Below are 25,000 nucleotides of genomic sequence, written 5' to 3' on the forward strand. Positions count from 1 at the left end.
GGGGGGGGTTTAGGCAGCTGCAACTGTCAGCACAACTTCACATGTCATTACTTTCTGCTTAGATAGGGCTTCATCAAGAAAGGAGGAAAAAAAAAAAGTGCAACTTTCTACCCCCGGACTGGCACGAGACGTGTCCGTTGAGTTTTTAACTGATGAGCGACTTCTCTCTCTCTCTCTGTGGGCTTGTCGGGTGTCATTAGGCCCGTGGGTGCAAAAATCAGCTTGGAGTGCTGAGATGGTGTCAGTCTCTCTCTCTCTCTCTCTCTCTCTCTCTGTCTCTCTGTATCTCTCTCTCCCTGCCCCTACTTGTCTGCATATTGAAATGCCCCCCCCCCCCCCCCCTTCTGCAGTATATAAGGTGGCTCACGGAAAACTGCAGAGGCACTAAGTTGAATAAGCGTCATTATAATACAGCTGGGAGCGCTGACGAGTCATGAGCGTGCATCAGTTAGGCTTTGGGATTTGCTTTGCTGCTTGTCCAATAAAACATGATCAATTGAACATAGTTGCACTGAATGTTTGTCAGGGGGCCCCCTATGTAGAATGTGGATGGATGATATAAAACGAGGGGATCACAGGGAAATCATACTATTTTGAGGAAAAAGTTGCTTTCAGTTCATTTGTATAGACTATGGTCTTTTCTGCCGTCCTTCCTTGCCTACCAAAATGAGGTCTTGTATTTGCTAAGAATAAACGTTTGTCCTAATCTAACAAATGTGACTTGACAAAAGGTTAATGATACATATAAAATTGGAGGTAATATTAATATAAATGGTAAAATACTGACCTTGGCCTGCGGCTGAGAGGAGATCGAGCCATGGGGTTGGGGCTCTTGTGAGTCCTGGAACGAAAAGTGCTTGAATCTGTGGTGTGACGAGACCTGTGTGGAGGGGTGAGGGAGGGGGGAAGGGGGGGGGGCAGAGAATGTTTAATATGAAGAAGAAGAAAAACACATCTCGGAATGGGTGTTCAGCTTCACACATGAGATGAACTACATACTGTTGACTCCTGCAAACTTCTGACACCCTGCTTTAATTTGTTCTTGGCTTTGGGAACCAAATTAACTCCCTTTGATATTCACAAGACCCACTTAGACGCCCCGAAACTGGGTTAATTCCAGATAAAAAAGCATTCGGAATTTTTTCCCTAGCCTTGTCGTAATCTAATCCATAGTTCTTGAAAGTGCATGATTTTCAGATTTTTTTTCAGATTTTTTGTACACACCGGAGCTGACATATACATGCACCTGCTATCTATGTTGTATGAGGAAATGGTCAATACTAGTCGGCCCTAGTGGCCCTGACTGTGAAGCCTGTATCCCTGCACCCTTCTGATGCTTAATTATTGAAGCGTTGCTGAAGAAGGAAGAGCTGAATTATGCAGCGAGAGAAATTTGGGAAGCTCAGACAAGCAAAAAGGGCTGCCAGTTTTGGAAAATATCAAGGATTTACACTTCGGATTTCTGAGACTGATTCTGCTGCCACCCCATATTCATATTCTGTTCTTGCATTAAAACATAACAAGCCTTCTTGTTCTGTCATTTTTCAGAACAAATTCCAATCCCTACCAACCAAGTAGTTTTCAGAAAAGCTTGTCAGTGTCAGATTCTGATCGAATGCCTTGAGACTAGTATTATTGTATAATTTGTTAGCAAAGTTGGTGTGGACCAAAAGCACAAGGGGCGCGACCACGGACTAAAGTGATTCTATTGGCTTTGTGTGCAGTAAACTGACCTTTAAGTAATACAGCAAACAAACTGAGCGACTTGCAGTGGAGTACACTGTGAGGCACTCAATGAACCACAACTGACAAACTGAATCTACCCACGTCCCTCTCACTAACTACGGGTTTCTTCAGTTCTCCACCCCCCCCGCAAACCCAACACCCCCTCGGTTCTGATCAAAGAGAAGCATGGGAAATGTAGTTCACACACTGAGCTATGATGATTGGAGTGTCTTTTGAAAAGGGGGTTTGGAGACTACATTCCCACAGCCTGGGTTTTGCTTTCATCTCTGGGGATGTGAAGAGAGAGGAGGGTTTTGCCACTCAGTAAAAACAACAGCTGCTGCTTAAAACAATAGCCCGGCATCAAACGGGGAAAAAAACTGGAGAAATGTGAAGGAGTAGAGCGGGGGAAAGGAGGGGGAGTTTTTTTAGGAAGACACTCAAGTAAAACTCTCCTGCCTTAGAGATTAAAAATCACACTGTTCCAAAAACCCCAGCGCCTCTGGCACGTTGCATGTTGTGGGCTTTTATCTTTTTTTTGTTGTTGCTCATTCCAAGTTCTTTTTTATGGAGATCTCACAATTCAACCCACAACATCTCTTTTCCCCCTCACAGAAAGTCCAGAGAAATTGTAGTATCACCTAGTTTAATAAGGTAAATTTGGTTTGTGAAAAGGTCAGCTACTGTGCAAAATGCACTGTTTCATGGTTGTTCAGCATTAATGTGTTTAGGGACACTCAAAGTATGAGAAAAAACAACCCTCTCTCTTTTTGTGCACCTCCACCTTTCTGACAACCTTTTTTCAAAAGTCAGATTTCTCTCCGCTTATGATGTCATAAGGGGAGAAGCCAAGCCGCCCATTACCAACCTAACCTACTACTACCTCCATCTGTGATGAATACACCCCCAGATACCACTGGATCTAACTAGCAGTTTGATTCATTCCGCCAGTTAGAGTCAAAGCGGACTGGGCTTTTTGGAAGGCGTTTCAGAGGCTGAAAAGAGAAAATTCAGCAACGACACTGTGAAAAATATAAAACAGCATGCTGTGTTACCTTTAACAACTGAATACAATCAAACTGTAATCTATTCCACGCCCTTTTTCACCTGCTAAAAACTTGACTTGCCCAATCCATTCTGCATTGAACCCATGCTAAGATTCTACAGGGTCCATCCTGTCTGACACAAGCTTTGATCCTTGGATCCCCTGCCAGCTTCAAGCTCTGGTTAAACTGCATGGGTGTGTGTGTGTGTGTGTGTGTGTGTGTGTGTGTGTGTGTGTGTGTGTGTGTGTGTGTGTGTGTGTGTGTGTGTGTGTGTGTGTGCGCGTCACATTAGGACTTACCAGGAGGAGGGGTGTCTGTCAGGTGAGCTGGAGAGGGAGCGTCTCCGGTGGTGTGAGGAGGAGCTGCGGGAGCCGGAGTGGGATCGAGAACGTGAGCGTGAGCCAGCGCTTCCGCTGCCGCCGCCGCTAGTCCAGCAGAACGGCATGCTGGGAGATAGCAGCAGGGAGGAGGGCGGGGACACGGAGCCACGGGAGGAGCAGGACGGAGAGCAGGGCGGGCAGTCAAACAGCAGGTCCAGAGGGGTGCCCTCCCACGGGTACAGGAAGCGACTCTCGCGGCCATCACCCAGCTCGATGTCTTCGTGAAAGGGCAGGAATCCTTGGTTCAGGGGGGTAGCACCCTCGCCCTCTTTGAGGGACTGAGGGGCCACAACGGGCTTATTGGGTTTACTGCTCAGTTCTTTCTCCGGGTTATAAAGGGCTTGCAAGGGGAAGCCAAAGTGCTTAGTGAGTTCCGCTCTGATCTCCTTGTCGCACAGGAGCTTCCGGCTGGTGGCGGCAGAAGAGTGTTGCTGTTGGTCCCCGTCGGTGATGGCGCTAACGTCTTGTGACCAGATCTGGGCTATTTGCGTTAGGGTCTGCTTCCCTAAACCCTGGACCTGGCCTCCATCCACAGAGGCAAAGTTCTGCTCTTTGGCCAAAGGAACGGATGGAGCTGATAATGGAGGAGATGAAGATGATGAAGAGGAGGAGGAGGAAGGTGGCATGGCTGAGTCCTTACATTCAACGTGCCGGTCCTCTGCCTTGTTGGGCACGGGAACAGCAATGGCCCCTGTACTAGTCAAGGTAACAGTGGCTGTGCTGCCGTCCTTCTTAGCCTGGCAATAGTCATGGTCGCTGTGGCCGCCGCCGCTGCGCTTATTGTTGTTAGCGCCGGCGCGTAGCTCCTCGGGGCAGCCACCCTCCACCACCACCGCCGCTGTGTTGTGTTGGGCGACGGAGTAAGGGAGGGCGGTGGACGCTTTGCTCAGCTGTGCATAGAGCTCAGTCTGTTCAGGGCCCTTCCTGGCGGGGTTTCCTGGGGCCGGGGCCGTAGTGCAGGGGCCCGGCTCGCTCAGCCTGGCTCTTTTGCATGCCAAGGCCGCCGCCGCCGAGGAGGAACATGAAGACAACTTGGTTTTGAGCGATGCTTTGAAAGGATTCTCTTGACTGGCTTTGTGTGGGGGCGTGGTAGGTGGTGTCAGACCTGCAGATGGAAAGAGGGGGGGAAAAAGAGGAGGGTAAGGGGGAGGGGTTAGGGTTTTCCATAAAAGGAAAATAGAATCATAATGCAAACCTCCCCCAAATATCCCTCCCATCTCATGTGCCCCCCCCTCCCTCCCTTCACTCATCTATAAACTCCACGGGGTCAGTTTATGGACAGCGGACACAGATACACACACACATGCCTGATTAAAATATTCACTTTCACTTGGCCTAATCCTGATCTGGAATTTATTGCAATCTTGACAGATTAATGTAATGCTTGGTGTAACTTAATATGGTGGCGGGCTGTAATACGGATGACTTGCCATCCCCTTCCCTTCTCTGACCTTGAAAAGATCCCCTTTAATGAAAAAAAAAAACATAACACAGAGCCCGCAGTAGAGGACAAACGTAATGCATTCAATGAAAAAATTGAACTACATGTATCACATCACTGGCCTGTCTCACATAAATGTCTGCACTGGACAGGAGCCAATTCCTCTGAATAAAAACCTTTTTTTTTCTCCATCGGCCCTGAAAGAGACTGAGACTGACATGAGGGGGGGGGGGGGGGGGCGTGCATGTTTTAAGATTATCCAGTGCCGTCTCCATTTTTCTGTGAAACAATGTAGAAAGATGTGTCACCACCACCACCACTCTTAAAGTATAAGATAGCAAGCAGCAGCAGTGATCTAGTCATGGCGAGATGTCCACTATATGTCATGGAAGCTCAGGGAGTACTGGTGAATGGGTTGTCATTCTTCTCAGATGGCATGTCCCTACTGCTCCTGCTCCCCCCCCACACACACACACACACATCTCTTCTGCCCGCCTCCTACAGATTTACAACCAGACAGATGGCAGTTATATGGGAAGTCCTGAGATGAGCCCACTTTATAGCATTGTTAATGCACTCACACAAACAGCCGCCACCATTACTCTCATTCTCTCTCTTGCCTCCTCTCTCCTGTAGACTTGGATGCTGCCTCTCTCCCTGTCTGCCATCTACCACGGATCAATCTCTATTCCTCCCCCTTCCTTGCCATCTCTCCCTGCATCCTATTCTGTTTCTGTCTCGCACACAGGAAAAATGTGCCCCCCCCCCTCTCCACACACACACACACACACACACAAGCTCGTCACTAACAGCCTCTCTCTGGAGTCGCACTCAGGCCCTTTGAAACACCTACGCTCTCCCTACTTTCTTTGCCTTTCTTGTAATCCACATCATCCTTTTCTTGCTGGTGAATTGCACCAAATGACAGCTATTAGTATCAAATCCAGTGGAGGAGTATTCACGCGGTAAGTCAGCTCGACAAAGAGAGTGTGGGGGAGCCCGATACATAAATATGCAACTTTCTGAAACCGCTTGCTCTGAATGCAATGCCTGATCCGACAACTTATCAATCGCCTTATTATGTGACTGTGTGTCTGCTCGTAGGACCCTTTTTCCCCACAGTTCTGGAAGTGACACAGACACACACACACACAGATATGGAGCGTATAGCGTTAGTTCAGGCAGGATACGGTGTCAAGGCAGCTGTTAAAACCCTGCAAGCATCTGATTGGATAATCACTCAAACAGGCGCCTTATTTAAGCTGCTCTAGCCTGCCTACTGTTACTGCATACGTTAGGCCTTATGACATAATCTCGTTAAAACATGTGTATATTGCTTTGCTCAGATCTGAGTGATAGTTGAACATATATCTACTGATTTTGGAGATGTCTCATGCTCAAAGATAGCTACCCCACCCACTTTCAAAACTCTAACCTGGGCTCTTTTGGTTGCCTTTAGATGTAATTCCCATCCTGCAGAAGGAACTCTGTCTGTTTTGGCAATGAAGCGACATCTGTCCAAAACAATGCGCGCGTGGGGTCATAAACTAGGAGCCATTAGCAATGGGGGGCTGAAATAAATCAGATTGAGATGAATGTGTGCCTCTCAGTCAAACTTGCTGGTGATGGATGATTGGCAGGACAGAACACCAATACTGAAGCCAATAGAGCAAGAGATCAAGACCAGAAGAAATATGCGCAGCGGTAAGCCATGCAAAAAAGCCAAACACAGACCCAACTCCAATGTCATGAGAAAGACTAATTAAAGACAACAGTGGCGGCAAAGGGTAAATCTATTAGCCGGGGCCAGAGATTAGGCAAAGGACAGTCCGATCCCAAGAGAACTCCCTGCACCGCTGTTAGTAGCCTTCACTGTGCCCTTCTTAGGGAGTGTCAATAAAACATACAGCCAACAGTCCAAAAGTCATTATTAATAACATCCTTGAATTCAGTACAAAAGGTTAAAGGTCTAAATGCAACTGATAATGAATTAATAATTACAGCACCACTACTACTACTACTACTACACTCATAAAGCTATCAAATATGTTTGTGGCAGTGATTCATGGAAACTTCCATCCGTTAGTGGTTTTTTGACCTGCCTTTAAGGTCCACATGGCTAACGTCCAATATGGTTATCAGTAGCGCCACCATAATCTCTATTGTAGTGGAATGTTACTGGATTAATCTGCAAAAGGGACAAGTATCTCCAGGCCTAAAAAAAAAAATAAAAAATAAAAAAATATGCTCTCACACACAAACCCTCCCCTTACTGGGATCTATATCCACCACTCTCACACAAGCACAGGACTCAAACGCTAATCCCTAAGTAGGAATAGAGGGCTCAGTAACCTAGAGCTTTTCCGGACTAATGACTTTTTTCTGCTAATATTCAATCCTAAATATGTGCCGGATGGTGAAGTAGTCAGGTGAAGGGCTTTTTTTATTTGACTGTCCTTGTAAAGTGGTAACGCGGTGGAACATAACGGACGGACCCTCCCCCCCCCCCCCTCCCTCCAAGCTTTTTGGCCATTGGTCAACATACACTCACCCACCTTGACCAACGTGCAGTAAAATAGGAAGAAATATGAACTGTGCTGGATTTCCCCAGAGCTAAACTGAGAAGCCCTTTCTCTATAGGTCTCAACAGGCATTCCCTTTGACCCCAAGCGCTTACTTACAACAGAAGGGTTCAACAGCACTTGGACCAAGGTCAAAGGACATGGAGGGGGGACCTCAAATTAACACCCCCCCCCATCAAGGTTAAGCTCATACCTCATGTCTGGGGGCCAGACATGAGGTATGAGTGGGTCCAGTTCCCCTGCTGGTAAATAAATACCCCTATAAGGGCCAGTGCACGGTGCACACAGTGTGAAAGTCTAAAGGGCAGCCATTTTTATTTTTTATTAACTTTAGATGATTAATCTGTGGAGAGAAAAGGGGGGTGAGGGGGTAATTACTGACTTTGCTGGTTTGCACAAAGACAGAGAGATTGATATTGCGGCTTTAGTTGCGATTCTCTTCATTTTAGTCCCATAATGACGGTTTGCCTTTAGCTTTTCTAATGATAGTTAGGTGTAACGAAGAACTTTTAAACATTTCTGAAACAATCTTAGTTTTCCTCTGATGATCATCAATGACATGTAACAGCAAACGGGACCATCAGTGCAAAGAATGCAATTTCTATATTGTGTTTCTTAATGCCCTTGTCATGGGTATGCTCACCCAGGAAAAACAGCTGGTGTAGTAAAAACACTACCGCTTTTGTCCAAAGGGGGAACAAGAATGAACACAAACTGAAAGTTCCTCGGAGCACCTTTAATAATGATGTTTTTTAAAAGGACGATGCCAATAATGATGCCATAAAAACAAACGCCCATTGACTCTCATTTACAAGTCACACAAACACACACACAAATGGAGCGTAGCGTTAGTTCAGGCAGGATACGGTGTCAAGGCAGCTGTTAAAACTCTGCAAGTATCTGATTGGATAATCACTCAAACAGGCGCCTTATTTAAGCTGCTCTAGCCTGCCTACTGCATACGTTAGGCCTTATGACATAATCTCGTTAAAACATGTGTATATTGCTATGCTCAGATCTGAGTGATAGTTGAACAACTAGCTAATGATTTTGGAGATGTCTCATGCTCAAAGATAGCTACCCCACCCACTTTCAAAACTCTAACTTGGGCTCTTTTGGTTGCCTTTAGAGATGTAATTTGCAAGTTCCCATCCTGTACAGAACGGACGGACCCTTCCCCCCCCTCCCCTCCAAGCTTTTTGGCCATTGGTCAACATAGACTCACCCACCTTGACCAACGTGCAGTAAAATAGGAAGAAATATGAACTGTGCTGGATTTCCCCAGAGCTAAACTGAGAAGCCCTTTCTCTATAGGTCTCAACAGGCATTCCCTTTGACCCCAAGCGCTTACTTACAACACAAGGGTTCAACAGCACTTGGACCAAGGTCAAAGGACATGGAGGGGGGACCTCAAATTAACATCCCCCCCTTCAAGGCTAAGCATAAGGTGAGTGGGTCCAGTTCCCCTGCTGGTAAATAAATACCCCTATAAGGGCCAGTGCACGGTGCACACAGTGTGCAAGTCTAAAGGGCAGCCATTTTTATTTTTTATTAACTTTAGATGATTAATCTGTGGAGAGAAAAGGGGGGTGAGGGGGTAATTACTGACTTTGCTGGTTTGCACAAAGACAGAGAGATTGATATTGCGGCTTTAGTTGCGATTCTCTTCATGTTAGTCCCATAATGACAGTTTGCCTTTAGCTTTTCTAATTTGAACTTTGAAACATTTCTGAAACAATCTTAGTTTTCCTCTGATGATCATCAATGACATGCAACAGCAAACGAGACCATCAGTGCAAAGAATGCTATTTCTATATTGTGTTTCTTATTGCCTTTGTCATGGGTATGCTCACCCAGGAAAAACAGCTGGTGTAGTAAAAACACTACCGCTTTTGTCCAAAGGGGGAACAAAAATTAACACAAACTGAAAGTTCCTCGGAGCACCTTTAATAATGAAGTTTTTTAAAAGGACGATGTCAGTGATGATGCCATAAAAAAAAACACTCATTGACTCTCATTTACAAAACATATACTGTAGGTCTTTACATTGGGAAAGGACTCTTCAAGTCAGCCAAGTTGCCTGTATGGAGACCAAAGGAAGGGCGAGCCACAGATCATACATGCAAAGGCTGAATTATACTGCCGAAAACCAATTAAAACCGCCATTTAAATTTCACTGTGATGAGTAGGCTAAGTTTAACTGTCAGTCAGAGCGCATTAGGATCTTATAGAGGAAGAGGAAAAAGCTTATTAACTCTTGACTGCCAGGGAATAGGGGAGTAGAGGATGGGAAGGGTTCGCTCATAAACCCCCAGAAGAGATTGGAAAGCCTAATCAATACTCAGGCACATAAAAAATGTTCCCATATGCCCTCACCTTGAACTCTGAACTGTAATGGAAACTATCGAGATGTCGGAGCCAGAGTTAACCCATTGCTGGCTACAACGGCTGACGATTCTTGTTTTTTTAAATTTTTTAATGTGCTCCAAAGAACTTTCAGTTTGTGTTAATTCTTGCACCCCCTTTGGACAAAAGCGGTAGTGTTTTTACTACGCCAGCCATTGTCACTGGGTGAGTGTACCCATGGCAAAGGCATTTAGAAAAGACTATAAAGAAATAGCATTCAAAAGTTCCTCGTAGCACCTCTAAAGAGTAGTAACTGAATGTGTTTTGAGCGATCAGAAAAGTGGGCTTACCTGGGGTTCCAGCAATCTCCACGCTTAATGTGCGTTCAATGGTTTTGTTCTCAAACGGTGATCCCTTGTGGTCACTGGAAGACAACAAACAACAAAAGAGGGAAACATTTTACTTCATGGGGTTTAATTTGAGAATTCAAAAGCTTTTTTTATGATTTAGGAAATGGAAATGAGTCACAAAATGCCTCAAGTTGGATTATAAGTTTGTGTAGCTTTTTTTTCTGGCTTTTTCTATATATTTTTTCGTTTCTGTAGTCTGTTGTTGCTTTTTTTGTTGCCTGGAATAATGTGGGAAAAACTTTCTCAGACTTACTTTGGAGACTCTGGGGTCAAAGGAAGTGGCAAGGTGGTTGGTTTGGCTGCAGAACACAAAGGGAGCATGGGTAATTATTGATCTAGTTATCACACTCAACGGCAGCAGCAGATAACAGGTCCACATTCTGCAACAATTCCTCTCAAATTGGCTCATTGCTTCAATTACTGCTACAAAAGAAACCTGTTAGAAAGTCTCCTGATGGACAATCTGCTATTGTACAAAACTTTTTTCATTATTTTTTTAGATTGACCCCGTTTTTTAAAGAATTTATTCTCTCAGGATAAGACTGTTCACTCTGTGAGGCAGGATGAAGTGATGGTGTGTATATTTCACAGGTGTCTAGACACAGACATTCCCCGGCTCAAGACAACAAAATAGATCGAAATGGGACATAAAAAAAATAAAACAAAAATAAACAAAGACAGAGAGAGACGATGCCACAAACAAAAAGGACACATGACATGTGGGTGAGCCCCTCCCCGGACAACCAAAAAGTCATAATCGCATGCACCAAAAAAAAGCAGAGGAGGGGAGAGAAAAAAAAGGAGGAAGAAAGGAGAGTCAAGGAAGCTTGTGCAGTTGCCCGAGGCTCTGGCCGACTTGTGCCTCAGCTAAAGGGAAACGTGGCTTTAGTAGCAACGACAGTGGAAAGAGCAGCACCCGGGCTCTGAGTTCTAAACATGGAGAGATTCAGCACACTCAGCTCAATCAGCCAGACATGGTTCAAGGGTCTACTACTTAATGAATACAAAATGTACAGTAGCAAGACAAGGCTCACCCCTTTTCCCCACCCCTTCCTTGTTTTTTTTTTGTTAAAGTCACTCTCTTTATTTTGCCTCTGGGACTAGCAAAAAAAGTGTTTGGCTAGCAGGCTTGATTGTGTCCATTGTTGTTGTTGTTTCAAATGACGGTTAGATTTGTATTAGAAAGGGGGTTAGTTGTGAAGTCAAACTGGGAAGTTGTTAAAGTAGGAGAGGGGGGAGAAGAGAGAGCAAGAGATATAAGGCCAGTTGGAGGGGGGGATACGGGGGGATGCAGTCATGATTACCTAACAATGGGTGACCCTGGTCGTCGGGGTGCCTGCTCAGTGCCTGCCTGTGTGGGTGCCCTTGTGCCCCTTCTATGATGCGGGGAGGGGCGGGCTCTGCAATGCTAGTGTCAGGGAAGAGTGGGCTGGGTGGGCCTTGCGAGAGCACCGCTGCAGGGCTGCCAGTGACATGGTCAGCAGCATCGTCATCAACACAATCATCATCATTTTCATCATGGAATAAATCCTCCCCATCATGGGTTAGCCAGCCCAGCTCTAGTCCAAAGCCCATGTCTAGCCCATAGACTGAGTGGTCTAGACCCAAGTCTGCTTGGCTCTCTACCCAGCTCTCTAGGTCAAAGGCCAGAGGGGACAACAGGGACCCTGTGTCGCTGGGGGCGGGCGCTTCCACTGGACTTACTGCCCGCTTTCTACAATCAGCGCTCCCTCCCAACACTTCCTCCTCCTCCTCCTGGGCGGGGCTCTCACACCTCTTACCTGCCGATTTGCTCTGAGTGCTGGGTAAAGGGCTCTTAGGAGGTGGGGGTGGGAGTAAGTGGGCTCTGTACCTAGCAGGCCTGGGTTTGGAGGTGAGCAGCTGGCTAAGTAAAGGGTGACCGGGCTTCTCGTCCCTTTTCCTAATAGTCACTGTGATGTGCCTATTATGTGGCGCACGGCCGGCACTACTACCACCGCCGCTACCGCTGCTACCTCTGTTACTACTAGTGCTACTGCTACGTTGGCCTTGCCTGCCAAAGCCCTCGCTAGCCTGCTTGGCGCCCGCAGCCTCTCGGCAACGCTCGCAGCCGTGACTCGCCTCTCGGGGAGGGAGGGAATAAGAATGCATATACCTAATGAACCTAGCGGCGGCAGCCAGGCGGCCCGCGGCGCCTTCTTCACTGGGCGTGCCATGCTCCAGTTTGGGGTGAGGGGCATGGCTTCTGTGCCCGTCACGGTGAGTGCAACGCGGCTGCTGCTTCTGCGGCTGCTGCTGCCACCTCCCAGTCCCCACACTACACTCGCCTGCAGCCCGGCTCTCACCTCGCTGGTGATGCTGCTGCTGCTGCTGATTCGTTGGCTGTTGCTGTTGTTGTTGTTGTTGTGATGGTACGGCTGCTGCTGTCTTCTTCTTGGAGTTGTTGGAGGTAGAGGAGGTAGAAGAGGTGGAAGAGAGGGAGGAGAAGGAAGAGGTGGAGGAGGGCGAGGAGGAGGAGGAGGAGGAAGCCCCCAGAGCGCCCAGGCTGATGCTGCTCTTGGCGTCGCCGCTGGCTTTGGCGTGCAGCAGGATGTCATCGGTGGCCGTCAGGTATTTGAGCAGCTCGGTGCAAGGCCGCCTCACCGGGCGGTTCTGTTGGCCACTGATGGAGCCCCCTCTCGCTTTGCCGTTCCAGGGGCTCTCCGTCTGCCCAAAGACAGAGAGACAGAAACATTCATTAGCAGATTGTCTTTTACTGTTGTTAGTGTAGTGCAGTCGATCGAGTTGTGACAATGTGTTAAGGTGAAGCACTGCATGCAAGCACTGGTCAATTAAGAGATTTTGGTTTTATTTTATTTTGTTCTCAAAAACATGCTGAAAATGCTTCTTTTTTTAAGACCTGTACACATAGTACTGTATTTTTGAATGTGAAGCTGTATCGAAAATCTGTTTGGTTTAAACTTATATGGACACTAATATGTTGTCAAAATAAAATAAAGACTGTAACTCTGGCTATGTCCATCATCTCAATTTTTGGTTTTTAAAGAGATATTTATTCAAACGTAAAAAATAAATAAAAAATGTAATACAAAAAAAGAATTGTTTTAATGTCAGTAATCAACTGGCAAAGTTTCATGTTGTTATCTACAAGCTTAAAATGTAACCCTTTTCAGCTGAAGTGTCTCGCCTTAAGTGCTTTATTTGGACTAACAAAATTAAAGTAAAAAGACATTTGAGATCCAGAGAGAGGCTAACAGAGCACAGTGGCTGCCCCTACTGGGGGGTGCAGTCTGCCCATCATCTTAATTGCGTGGCCCTCGGAGCAACAACCGCACGCGCCACCATGTCCCCCCCCCCCCCCCCCGGGAGCCCTCATTCGCCGTGCTCCAGAAATGCATGACTCAAAGGCACAGTATGAAAATAGACTTGTAAAGGAAGTTTGACGCACGGCATGGGCAAACACAGTACGCACTAAACACACAAAGTCTGTGTCCGCGTTGTGTTTACCCTACAACATCACATACATTTTGTATTCAGAGGACTTTAAGGACTAGTCATGAGTGTATGACAAATCGAGACACACTTTCCCCCCGAACAATAATAAATGATCAAGTGCTGCGTACAGTGTGCCACGCTCTGACATGAAATTCAAATCAGAAAACTGAAAACACATACTTTCTTTCCCACATACAAAAAAACCCCTATGATGCACTGACTAAAATTAATCTCCATACACACCACGCGCCTTTACAAAAATAAAAAATCTTTTGAGAGCAATCTAATGAGTACATCAAGTCTGATATTTTGATCTTGTCGTCTCAAGGCATCAATCTTGCCGCAAGAGCGCCTGTCTCTATTTTTTCTTCTTTTCTTTTTTTTCTTCCAACAGGCACCATACCAAGGCGGATAAGTGGTGGAGCTAATGAGACAACGGTGCCGACGCTACGCCTGCAAAGCCCAACAGCAATCAGCCTGTTTTCATTAAGAGATGGCCCCCCGGGACGGGAGACTAGAGCAGTAGTCTAAACTTCTAAAGACGGCCACCAAAACAAGAAAAAAGTGTGAGACGTGGGGGGGGAGACGGAGCAAGAGAGACGCGACAGAGCGAGAGCGCACAGTGAGAGGGATGAACAAACACTAACACAAAAAAAGAATTGCGTATGAGAGTGAAATAAGCTGTAAGGCTGTGTGTATGTGTGTACTTGTGAATGCAGATTTGTGGGGACCAACTTAAGCTTCTAACAGTCAGAGTGAGGACATTTGTGGAAAGTGAGGACATTTTGTGCGGTCTTCACTTCTTAAAAGGTCTGTTTGAGGTTTGAGACTTGGTTTTAAGGTTCAGATTAGAATTAGGTTGAGGTTACGGTTTTTGTGACATTTGGGGCTAGGTATTTAGTTGTGATGGTAAAGGTTAGGGTAAGGGGCTACGCAATGCCTTATGTCAATGTTGGTCCTCACAAAGGTATAGGAACACGTGTGTGTGTGTGTGTGTGTGTGTGTGTGTGTGTCTCTGTCCTTACCTTGACGACGGCAGGTGGTGGTCTGATCCGGTGGTTGCTGCTGGCTGCATGGTTCTGTGCCTTGCCACCTGTGTATTGATTATAGCTGAGCTGGGAGTTTGCGGGCGCCAGAAGGAGCTTCTTCAGCTGCGAATGGACCCAAACGGAACAAGAGAGGGGGGGGGAGACATGAGTATGTGTGAATGTTATACAAAATACCAATTTCCTTCAACTAGACGCCCTGTGCTTTGAGAATGTAGAAAACAGAGACCAACACGATTGCAAAACATTTAAAAGATTAGAGATTTTTTCTAAGCATGTGACGGAAAAGAAAGTCATTCTCCCTGTTGTAGTGTTTTCATGTACACAGAGCCGGGCTCCTCCAGTATGATTGAATAAACACACTGGAGTATGTGGCTAAAGGTCATTTGGAAAAGGGACCGGCTTGGAATAAAATGGACTGTACCTGAACATAACATTTTAGGTCAAAGCCTTTGAGCTAGAGAAATGGGTTTGGCTACAAGTTTAAAAAAAAAACAGCACTGACTTCTCATTGAGAGGCATTTATTTTTGCCAAGAAGATGACTCTGGCACAGGGGGATTAGTTAAGATCCAAACAGAGTAAATGAGATTAGATGTATTTCTTTATATACCGGCTTGACTTGAGGGCCTGTGGCACTGTGTCAACCATAGTTGGGCCCACCGCAGTGCTCATGTCATTGATTTGGCGCCACATTAGCACTGTTTTGTAATTAGCACTGAGCTACAAACACACACTGATCCGTTCCATTTACTTCCCTCTCCCATGCATGTGCATCTGTGCACACTCTCACTACACATACAGTGAACACACTGTGGCAGAGTGTGGATCCGGCGCTGCCAAATATAGTCGTCTAACCAGACAAAAAGGCTTATTCTAGTGCCCAGACCAGTTTGAGAATCTTATCTGGTGTCTGCCATGAACTGGCAAACAAAATGAAACAGTGTGGGCATGGTTGGAGGTCATCATGTCTCAAGAATAACTGCCTCGTGTCCACTGAGCAGCACAGTTCGGCCTGGCACGGCACGGTTTTGGTACACAATGGTGATCCGAGATCTGGATTGTGTTTTCACTGCCAACAGCACCCTTACTTTGTAGATGGACTTCATGTCAGAGGGTGATGGCTGTGGTGTGGTCAGCCTTTTGACAGTAGAAAACTCAACTATAACCGTGCCATACCGAACCAAACCCTGCACTGCTTAGTGTAAACGAGGCTATATCATGTTTTGTCCCCAGGGGTGCTGACAATGGCAGAGTGTGAACAGAGAAGGGGTCTGGGAGTCTTACCAGGGAAGGCTCCTCAGGCTCTGGGCTGCGTGGCGAGGCGTCGGGGGAGGAGGGACAGCTCCGGTCACTGGCATTGGTCACGTCCCCGTCTGCCAGGGCCTCAAAAGAAGGCAATCCGTCCTCATCCACCGGGATGCTGTCCAGGGTCTCTGTAAGCACTGCCAGCAAGTTGGCCTCATTTTCTTCATCTATCTTCTTAGGAGGGGAAAAAGGGGAGGAGGAGGAGGAGGAGGAGACAGAGACAGAGAAATAGAACATTTTAGTCAAGAGAAGTTGCATCTTTTTTTTCAGGAAGTATAGGTGGTGGGTGGTTGCATGCCGACTTTATTTGTCAATAGAGTGGGAAGATTCGTTTTCCCCCTGCAGCAGCAGCACTAGTAGAGCTGGCTCCATTCTGGCAAGCCTTTAAAAAATAAATAAAAAAGAATTCTCTCTCCCAGTGCAAGTGAGTCAAGCCTGTCACTCATATTTAAAGCACGCAGCTTACTGGACCAAAATAATATCTCCCCCCCTCCTCCCCCCCAAAGAAACCCATTACCAGGGCTGACAAGTAAGCAAGTATCTAAGGAAGAGACAGGGATGGTACGGAGGGGGTGTGTGTGGGTAATGGAAACAATGAGCAAAAAGTTGACTCTCTCATCTCATCTCCCCCCCACCCCCCCAAACACACACACATCATTGAGAGAGACGATCAGCTTGCCGAAAGGATTTTTGTAGGCAATCCAACAGATCAAGCAAATGACTGCACGCAAAATGCTCAATAAATGTGATATATTTAAAAATGTTTGGCATGACAGCTGATGTTTAGGCGGGAAGTTGCCATCAACATTTCATGATAAATAAAGCTCGTTCTTGCCGCTCATCCCCTCTGTGATGTACCAGAGGAGTTGTGTGTGTGTGTGTGTGTGTGTGTGTGTGTGTGTGTGTGTGTGTGTGTGTGTGTGCGTGTGTGTGTGTGTTTCCTGCAGCTGGCTGTTTTAATAGCAGAGATTACGACGTGTGTGTGTGCATGGGAAATAAAGAAACAGAGAGATGAATATATAGAAATTGGGGGAAAGCGCTGCTGAACTATCGACATGGGAAATTCACTGGGGATAATAACGATGCATGTACAAGTAGAGTAAGAACAAAAGAAGAATAAAGAGGATGTATCAGGGTTCACAGACCGTAGCTTTCAAAGACAACTTCAATTTTTCCAGGACTTTCAAGAGAAACGTTCCCATAAAAAAGATAAGTACTAAAATCCAATATTTCTGAGTTAAAGGATACATACATGCATAACGTTTTAAAAGAGAAATCTAAATATTTGTTTGAAATAAAGGAATTATACATTATTAAGCATTATGTGGGTAAACAAGACAGTGTACTTTATGCTCCAAGTCAGTCTGTATTCAGATTTCAAGCACATTTCAAAGCATGAAAACAGAAAATGTGCAGCTTGCTTGGCAGTGTGTGTGTGTGTGTGTGTGTGTGTGTGTGTGTGTGTGTGTGTGTGTGTGTGTGTGTGTGTGTGTGTGTGTGTGTGCGTGTGTGTGTGCGTGTGCGTGTGTGTGTGTGTGTGCTTGTACAGCTGTATCTGTGTGCAGTGACAAGTGACAACAGGAAGTGTAAGATCCAAGGCCCATAAAAACCCAGGGGACTTTAAGACAGTGGAAAGATAAACAGCGTCATCACCCCGGGATCTTTCTGTGGCCAGGACCAACCCACACAAGAACAAATCCCTTTATGCACATGGCAGAATTATCATCTCTCAGCCATGGCGTGTGGCCGTCATTATGCCAATGGGGGCCACCCAACCTCTCAGATAACAGCACTAAAAACCTCAGAAGACTTCCCCACATTCACAATACACAAAGAAAGTATCCCCACCACCCCACTTCTTCTGTTTCTGTTTACCCCACTGATTTGAACCCAATTACGCAACCCACCCAGACTGTCACTTCTGGAGCAGGTTTAGATATACCAATAAGATGGTGGCCATTTTAATGCTCCCTCCCTCCGTCCAATTTTCATTCACAGATAACACAGATATCGTGGGACGTTCAGTTAGCTCTCTAACAGTGAGGAAACAGCCTAATCTGATGTTGAATGAGTAGATTTTTCCCCGCTAACAACATGAACACTCAGTCATTATTAAAAAATGATAAAGGGGGGACATATTTCAGGGAGATAACTCGACGTAAGACCGAGGCCCGTGCTCGCATTGGCAAAGCAAAAAACGCCTGGCAGGAAATTGCTCTGTATGGAGGGTGACATGCTGTTTAATTACGTGCAAAGGAGCTTCGACTCCACTGTGCTGGAAACCCCCATGCTAACTGAAACCTTCAGCCGTTTTCCAGCATCCCTGAGTTATTACCTGAGCACTAAGCGGGGAAGGTATTAACCGCTGATAAATCCAAGAGCCCCATAAATACATCCTCACATGAGAAATTTAAAGTGGGATAATTTAAGATTATCACAAATGACTCTTTTAATGGGACAGCCATCTGTTTGGGTCCAACCGCAACCACCTATCCAAGCAAAAGGCTGTGTTTGAGTCTATAGCCTTATATTCAACCGCTGTAGGAGAGTAAGTTCAAACCTGTAAGTTCTGTAGAAAAAAATTGCACTCTACACCACCTTGTGACACTGGTTACATTAAAAAGTTCAAAGGGGCCTGTGCAAGCTTCATTACGTTGTGGTTTTTTGGAAAGGATTTGGGAATTTTCTAAGGGCTGTGGCAGCGGGCTCAAACGTAGCGATTTCAATCCTGTTTCAAAAACCTCCACCAATTGGGCGAGCTCCCACTAGACACACTGTATCCCCGCCGATAACCCCAGTAGGGACTCTCATATTCTGAGAGAGACACTTGTTTAAAGCCCGAGTTGTGACGATCAAGCTGCAAGCCGCTGCTAAGGGGATCTAGTGGTGGCACTCATAGGCCAAGTGGGGATTTAAAAAAAAAAAAAAAAAACTGGGGTAAAGAGCAAACCTCACAGTGATCATTATTACTACATAGGAGAGAGAGCATGATCTAATACCCCCGTCTAGGAGGGCAAGCTTTCCTCATGACACCCTAAGGCGAGGCACTACACATGAACAAGGTAAATTTTTTATTAAATGTATGGATTTCATCATGCAACTTTGCCAGGTTACTTACATTAAAACCATTATTTTTTGTATTTAATATATTTTTTTTTTAAATGTTTGGATAACTTCGCACATTTCGCAATATCGAAACTATCTTATGCATAGGCCTACATTTGCATTTATTTAAAAAACTAAATTCTAGGTGATGGAGAAAGACAGAGATCAAATATTTACTTCATTTTTACAGTATAAGAGAGTCCAAGGTTTCTACAGAACAGATTTTGAATACATTTTTCATTGAAATCAAGGGGCTACAGGAAAAAATATTTTCATGATTTGTCAGATGGTTAACAACAACAAGAAATATACATACGCAAACAGACAAGGTTTAATCAATTAAACATCTTGGTGAACATTTTGGACCTTTTGAGTTGAACTAGTATGAAAGAAGACACGCCATGGAAGCGAAATCAAAGTCTCAAAGTTGACCTGTGTTTTAAAAAGAAAACGCTGTTGTTGCCTGCAGTCTCTCACCTTACAGGGCACACTATTAGAGTCTCTGAACCAAAGTCAATCTACTACCGATGCATATTTATACACAGAGTCTCAAAGAGTGGTCCAGGCTTCAGGAGCTATGGCACCCAAAGGGGGGACGACGCCGGACTAACCTGGCAACCTGCTGACGGGCCGTGTCCACTTCTATTGATTACTAGAGCAGCTGCTGAGAGGGAGAGAGGGCAGCAAGAACAAAGAGAGGAGAGAGGAATTGTCTCAGTGGGAGCACTTCCTCTGCCCCATCCCGCTTAATGGACCTCACCGAATTAAAGAGATCTTAACAATCCTGGGCTAATTGTGGGATCACAATATATTAACCCCGCTCCAATTCTAAAGGGTGCCATTTCGTGGCTGTTTTATTCCAAATGCTTCAATTAGCCATAAAACATGCTGGCAAGTGCTGGCAGAGGCTCTCTCTCTCTCTGTCTTTCTGTCTCTCTCTCCCCCCCTCCTTCTTCAATATAGTATCCCCCACATTGGAGAAAAGAAAAGCCATAGCTCCAGTTGTTCATTATTAGGTGAGGTCCTTTTGTTATCAGGCAGGGGCTGTCTTTGAAGGTTTGTCCTTGCCTTTAACTCTTTTATTGAGTCCCACGGCACAGCATTGTGTTCCAGGAGATACTATTCACACACACACACACACACACACACACACACACACACACACACACACACACACACACACACACACACACACACACACACACACACACACACACACACACACACACACACACACACACACACACACACACACACACACACACACACACACACACACACACACACACACACACACACACACACACTGCTGATAACGGGAAAGGTGAAGGTGCTGTTTTAAACAAACATTCGCTCCCGAACACCGGGGCAAATAGCCAAATTAAATCCCGCTAATTGCTTCCCGAGGATTTTCAAGCTCCTGAGCAAATTTGCCAGCGCTCATATTTTTAACGAGCTTTTTTCGGTGAGGGGGGGTCGGGGGGGGGGGGCATCATTTACATGTTAAAAGGGGAAGCCAGAACGTGTTGTTAAAAGTGCAAGAATGATAGAGCTGATCACTGAACAACAACCAAGATGAAGTTTCAACAGACTAAACAGCCGCGCGCCGTTATCTTCAAAATGAGAGGCGGAACATGTGGCAGACACTCTGGGTGTGGGAAGATAAAATATCTCCCATTAAATGGGTCATCTGGTATTTAAAGCACTGTTTATCCTCACTGTCGCTTTTTTTTTGCTCCCTGTCTCTCTCTCTCTCTCTCTCTTTCCGCAGATAGAGAAATAGCATTTAGTTAGTTCAGACAGAAAACATTCTTAATAAATTGGCTCCCCCAAATTGCGTGGCGGGGTTAAATCCTTTCGCCTTGACAATTTAATTGCGTTGCTTCATCTCAATCTCCCCCCCCCCCCCCCCCCCCCACCCTCTCTGCTCTGTCAGATTTGAAAAAGAAATTCCCTTGGATGAGGTTAAGCGACTAGTCAGAGCGTCTAATCATGGCACAATCTGAAATTGTCATGTTGTGTGTGTGTGTGTGTGTATGCGTGTAGTAGCCTATATGTGTGTGTGTGTGTGTGTGTGTGTGTGTGTGTGTAGGTGTGTGTGTGTGTGTGTGTGTGTGTTGAATGTGTGTGTGCCGGTATCAAGTCCTTACATCTTGACTCTGCCAAGAGAAGCAGCCTTGGATTTGATAAACAAATAATGTCATTCTGTGTTATTACCCCCCGGCCCCCAGATTTCAGAGGAAATAAATCAACGTCAGCCTAGCCGTTAAGGCGTTAGTCAGGCCTGACACGTTGGGCTGGTCACACAGGAACAGCATATGGGGGAGCGGAGGGAAAGGTAGGAGGAGGAGGAGGAGGAGAGGAAAGAGAGAGAGAGAGAGAGAGAGAGAGAGAGAGAGAGAGAGAGAGAGAGAGAGAGAGAGAGAGAGAGGCAAGGGAGGGGAAGGTACGGCGCGATGCACGGCGGAGAGAGACAAATCATGGCAGTCGCCGGAGACGTCTGGTCATTTAGCATGAGCTTACTGAGATGGAGAGAGGGTGATTATGGCCTATACGGAGCAGAGAAACCATACATAACACTGTTAAGTCCCTCGCCGTGTCTGTGTGTGTGTGTGTGTGTGTGTGTGTGTGTGTGTGTGTGATTGACTTTGTAACACAGCTAACTGAAGGCTCCCATCGTTTTCTATCCGACCATATTAATCTGAATATAGATCTATCTGCGAAATATCGAACCGCATCGATGCAACGCCCAAACATCAATGCATATTTAATGTATTTTCAACTAAAAGAATGAATTGTTTTTTCATTTCAATGTGTGGTCAAATCTTGATGAGTTCTGGGCACGATAATCACAGTTCTGGTGGCCAACAGTATGTCTCTGTATTCAATCAAAAAGATGCCTAACCCGTCTGTCTGTCCTCCCCAGTGTATATACCCTGGTTTATCCTAATGCTTTGAGAAGGTAAGTTGATCAATCTTGTAGCGTGTCAATGCAGACAAGATTGTTTAGTCCAAGCACCAGGCATCTTTTTAGTTTAGGCTTTTCCATCCTACTTAGTGATAATAGTAACACAACTGGCCTTGTCATAACACCTCGGCTCTGGCTGGTTATTCACTATATTTTTTTGTGTCTGTTTAAACAAAAAAGGCAGCACTGTGAAAATGAAGAGGGAGCACTGTTGTCAAAAGGGGTTGACTGTCTACATTGCCAGATGTCCATCTTGCTTTAGAAGACTACGTGAGTTATACATCAATGAGGAAGTGGTCTGAACCCATCGGCGAGGACCGGGATATGTGTGTGTGTGTGTGTTTGTGTGTTTCCGTGTGTGTGTTTCCGTGTGTGTGTGTGTGCGTGTGTGTGTGTGTCTGTGTGTGTGCAAGAGATGAGGCATCTCCTGGGAACCATTTGAGACTGTTAGGAGCACTATCAGATGGGCTGATGGGGGGTGGGGTGGGGGGGGAGTGAGAGAGGGAGAGAGAGAGAAAAAAGAGAAAGTGAGAAGAGAGGGGGATATCTGTGACAGTGAGCCAAAGAGAGAGAGAGAGAGAGAGAAAGAGAACTGTTATTACACATCCTGACACAGGCCAGATCCGATTGAGACACCTACCCCAAGGGATGTTAGCAGTGCTGATGCTTTCTAGTTCTGTGTTGAAAGAAAGAAAAAACTGCTTTGACTGGTAACCATGGTGCTGCTGTGGCCCCTGCTTAAAACAACTAGCCACCTGAACTCTGTAACACATCCACCGAGGTCCTTTAGATAGACCAGTCCCGATCAGGGCGCTTTCACACCTAGATAGTCTGCCTCTAGATGTTAGAATTATACATTGTTTTAGTTTTGGTTTGGTTCTCTTTTACACCTATAGTTTCCTCAGTTGGGTCGTGGTCACGCACTAGCGTTTGTTTGGAAGCGTACCTACCTTAGAAGACCTCCTCTTCCAAAATAGGTCTAAGTACGCTTCTTTGGTCCACTTGGGTGATGCGCACCCATCAATCTAAACCAAACCACGCCAGGTGTGAAAGCGCCCCTCAGTCTAACTTTGGTTCCAAGGCATTTTGTGTACCTTTCCACCAGAGCACAGACACAACCAGAAAGATTTTTTAAATGGAGCCCAGATATCAGACAGCTGGAAAGAAGACGCAAACTGCCAATGAAACAACATCCTTTACATTTATGACTATGTCTATAAAGACTAGCTCATAACAACTTCCATACAGACACAGCATAAAAATGCGTGCCCACTCACACACATTCCCACACAGCTATCCAAACAAGCCATAGGATCATGGAGGTGGGGGGGGGGGGTATTTGGTGTGTGTTGTCCTCCTGGTGGAGCCTCCCCATGTACAGCTCTGCCCCAAGCTGCTGTTGTTTTCCTATTGCAAGCCGTCCAACAGATGGTCCAAAGCGAGCGTTTGCTAACACCACAGAATCACACACACAAACCATCGTAGTGATTGGACACTGACTCTTTTGTTTTTGGCAAGCTACTTCCCCAATCGGCTTGGCACGGGCAAGCACTGATTGCTGTGATTGCTCTGACTTTGACGGTCGCAGCAGGGAGGCAGAGGAAAACAGAGATGCTGAAGCCTTGAATAAAGAATATTCAGCTAGATACAGAGATGGGATGAGGAATGGGGCATTCGCTCTGCTTCTTTTTTTTTTTTTTTTGCCTAATGGCATGCAAATAGCTATTTGCTTAAGTCGGCAGCTCTGAATGTGCACTACTAAGCACGGGCTCCTTTGAACATACTGTTACACTGTTGATAATGTGATGTGGAGGGGAACACAGGGAGCGAGCACAGACAGAGACAGTACAGAGAGAGGAGCATATGAGACTGTTTCCAATGTCCATCTTGCTAAATGAACACTGCCACATTTCCTGGGCTGGAATGTAAGTCTTTCATCAGCATTCAGACAGAGCTATGTATGCAGCTATTACACAGAGAGAGAGAGAGAGAGAGAGAGAGAGAGAGAGAGAGAGAGAGAGAGAGAGAGAGAGAGAGAGAGAGCTGATCACTTTGCTTTTGACATTTTCATACATTTGCGAGGAGTAGCAGAATAGAGCAGAACTTCTTGTTTTTTCGCACCGAGAACTCAATGTTATTATCCGATGCTGACACCACCTTTACACACACACACACACACACACACACACACACACACACACACACACACACACACACACACACACACACAAACACACAGCCCCTGACCTTTGAAGGCCCTGCCAAGCCCATCGCAGGTTTTGTGGCGTTTCATTTGTCACAATAATGTCTTCCTCGGAAAGATGCCAGCGCAAAGGAGAGCCGGGCTACAGTGGACAAGATATAGTGGTCTACAGTGTCTCAAAGAAAAGGTGTATTTTTGTGTCATTGTCCCTATTCTACATCTGTGTGTGCATGTGTTTGGGACTATGATGGGACACACACACACACACACACACACACACACACACAAAATATCGCAAATTTATGGTAATTGAATTGGCAGAATCTTTTGGTGGGAAACGCAGTCAATTTGATTCCGCTGCAAAAAAAAAGGTCACCCTATTCAATTTGCACTCAATGCCGTACGTGGCGCGACAGGGAAAACACCTGAAAGCAAACGATCTTATCGGGGCCTCACAGGCGTCACCACTTACCCCACTGCATAAAAGCTATTTGCTGATTACTAAATAAACGCATTATCTTTTACCTTGAATTCTGTCTGTGTGCGCTAGCGACGCGAGCGAGCGGGCGGGTTGCCTTGTCGCTCCTGGATCCAGGTAGTAGAGGGGGCCGCTGCCACTGCGGTGTGTTTGCCTCTTATCCGCGTCCTGACTTTGTGAGTGTGTTATCTGAGGTAGGTTTTTTTTATTTTCGTGCACACTTTCGAATGCCCTTTATGTGCACGAGCTGGCACGTGTAGTAGCAGCCATGGTCCAACACGGAGCACTTCATAAGTCTTTTGCATTTTGTGCGGGTGGCAACCATGTGAGGATGCGCCTATCTTTACAAGTTAAGAAATGAAAAACAACATCAAAGGAACTGTGCACCTAAGTCGATACAATCCTAACTCGCAGGAATTCTTTGAGAAAGGACAGGGGGATGGGGCATGAATGCTGTAAGATTTGATTCTTTGTAGCAGCAACATCCAAT

At 45.9% G+C, this 25,000-nt stretch overlaps 1 protein-coding gene across 1 annotated transcript in view; it reads right to left on the reverse strand.

Moving 5' to 3' along the window:
- Positions 1-25,000, reverse strand: part of ppargc1a (peroxisome proliferator-activated receptor gamma, coactivator 1 alpha) — a gene marked incomplete at both ends in the record, with an annotated part of 44,460 nt that overhangs the window by 7,683 nt on the left and 11,777 nt on the right. The window contains 7 exons of the mRNA XM_080051681.1: positions 788-880; positions 3,071-4,256; positions 9,871-9,944; positions 10,184-10,229; positions 12,255-12,615; positions 14,430-14,555; positions 15,736-15,930. Of these exons, the coding sequence (XP_079907807.1) occupies positions 788-880; positions 3,071-4,256; positions 9,871-9,944; positions 10,184-10,229; positions 12,255-12,615; positions 14,430-14,555; positions 15,736-15,930 (2,081 nt within the window). The remainder of the gene's footprint in view (positions 1-787; positions 881-3,070; positions 4,257-9,870; positions 9,945-10,183; positions 10,230-12,254; positions 12,616-14,429; positions 14,556-15,735; positions 15,931-25,000) is intronic.

The sequence above is a fragment of the Ammodytes marinus genome (genome assembly GCF_949987685.1).
Source record: "Ammodytes marinus genome assembly, chromosome: 23".
Lineage (NCBI taxonomy): Eukaryota > Metazoa > Chordata > Actinopteri > Uranoscopiformes > Ammodytidae > Ammodytes > Ammodytes marinus.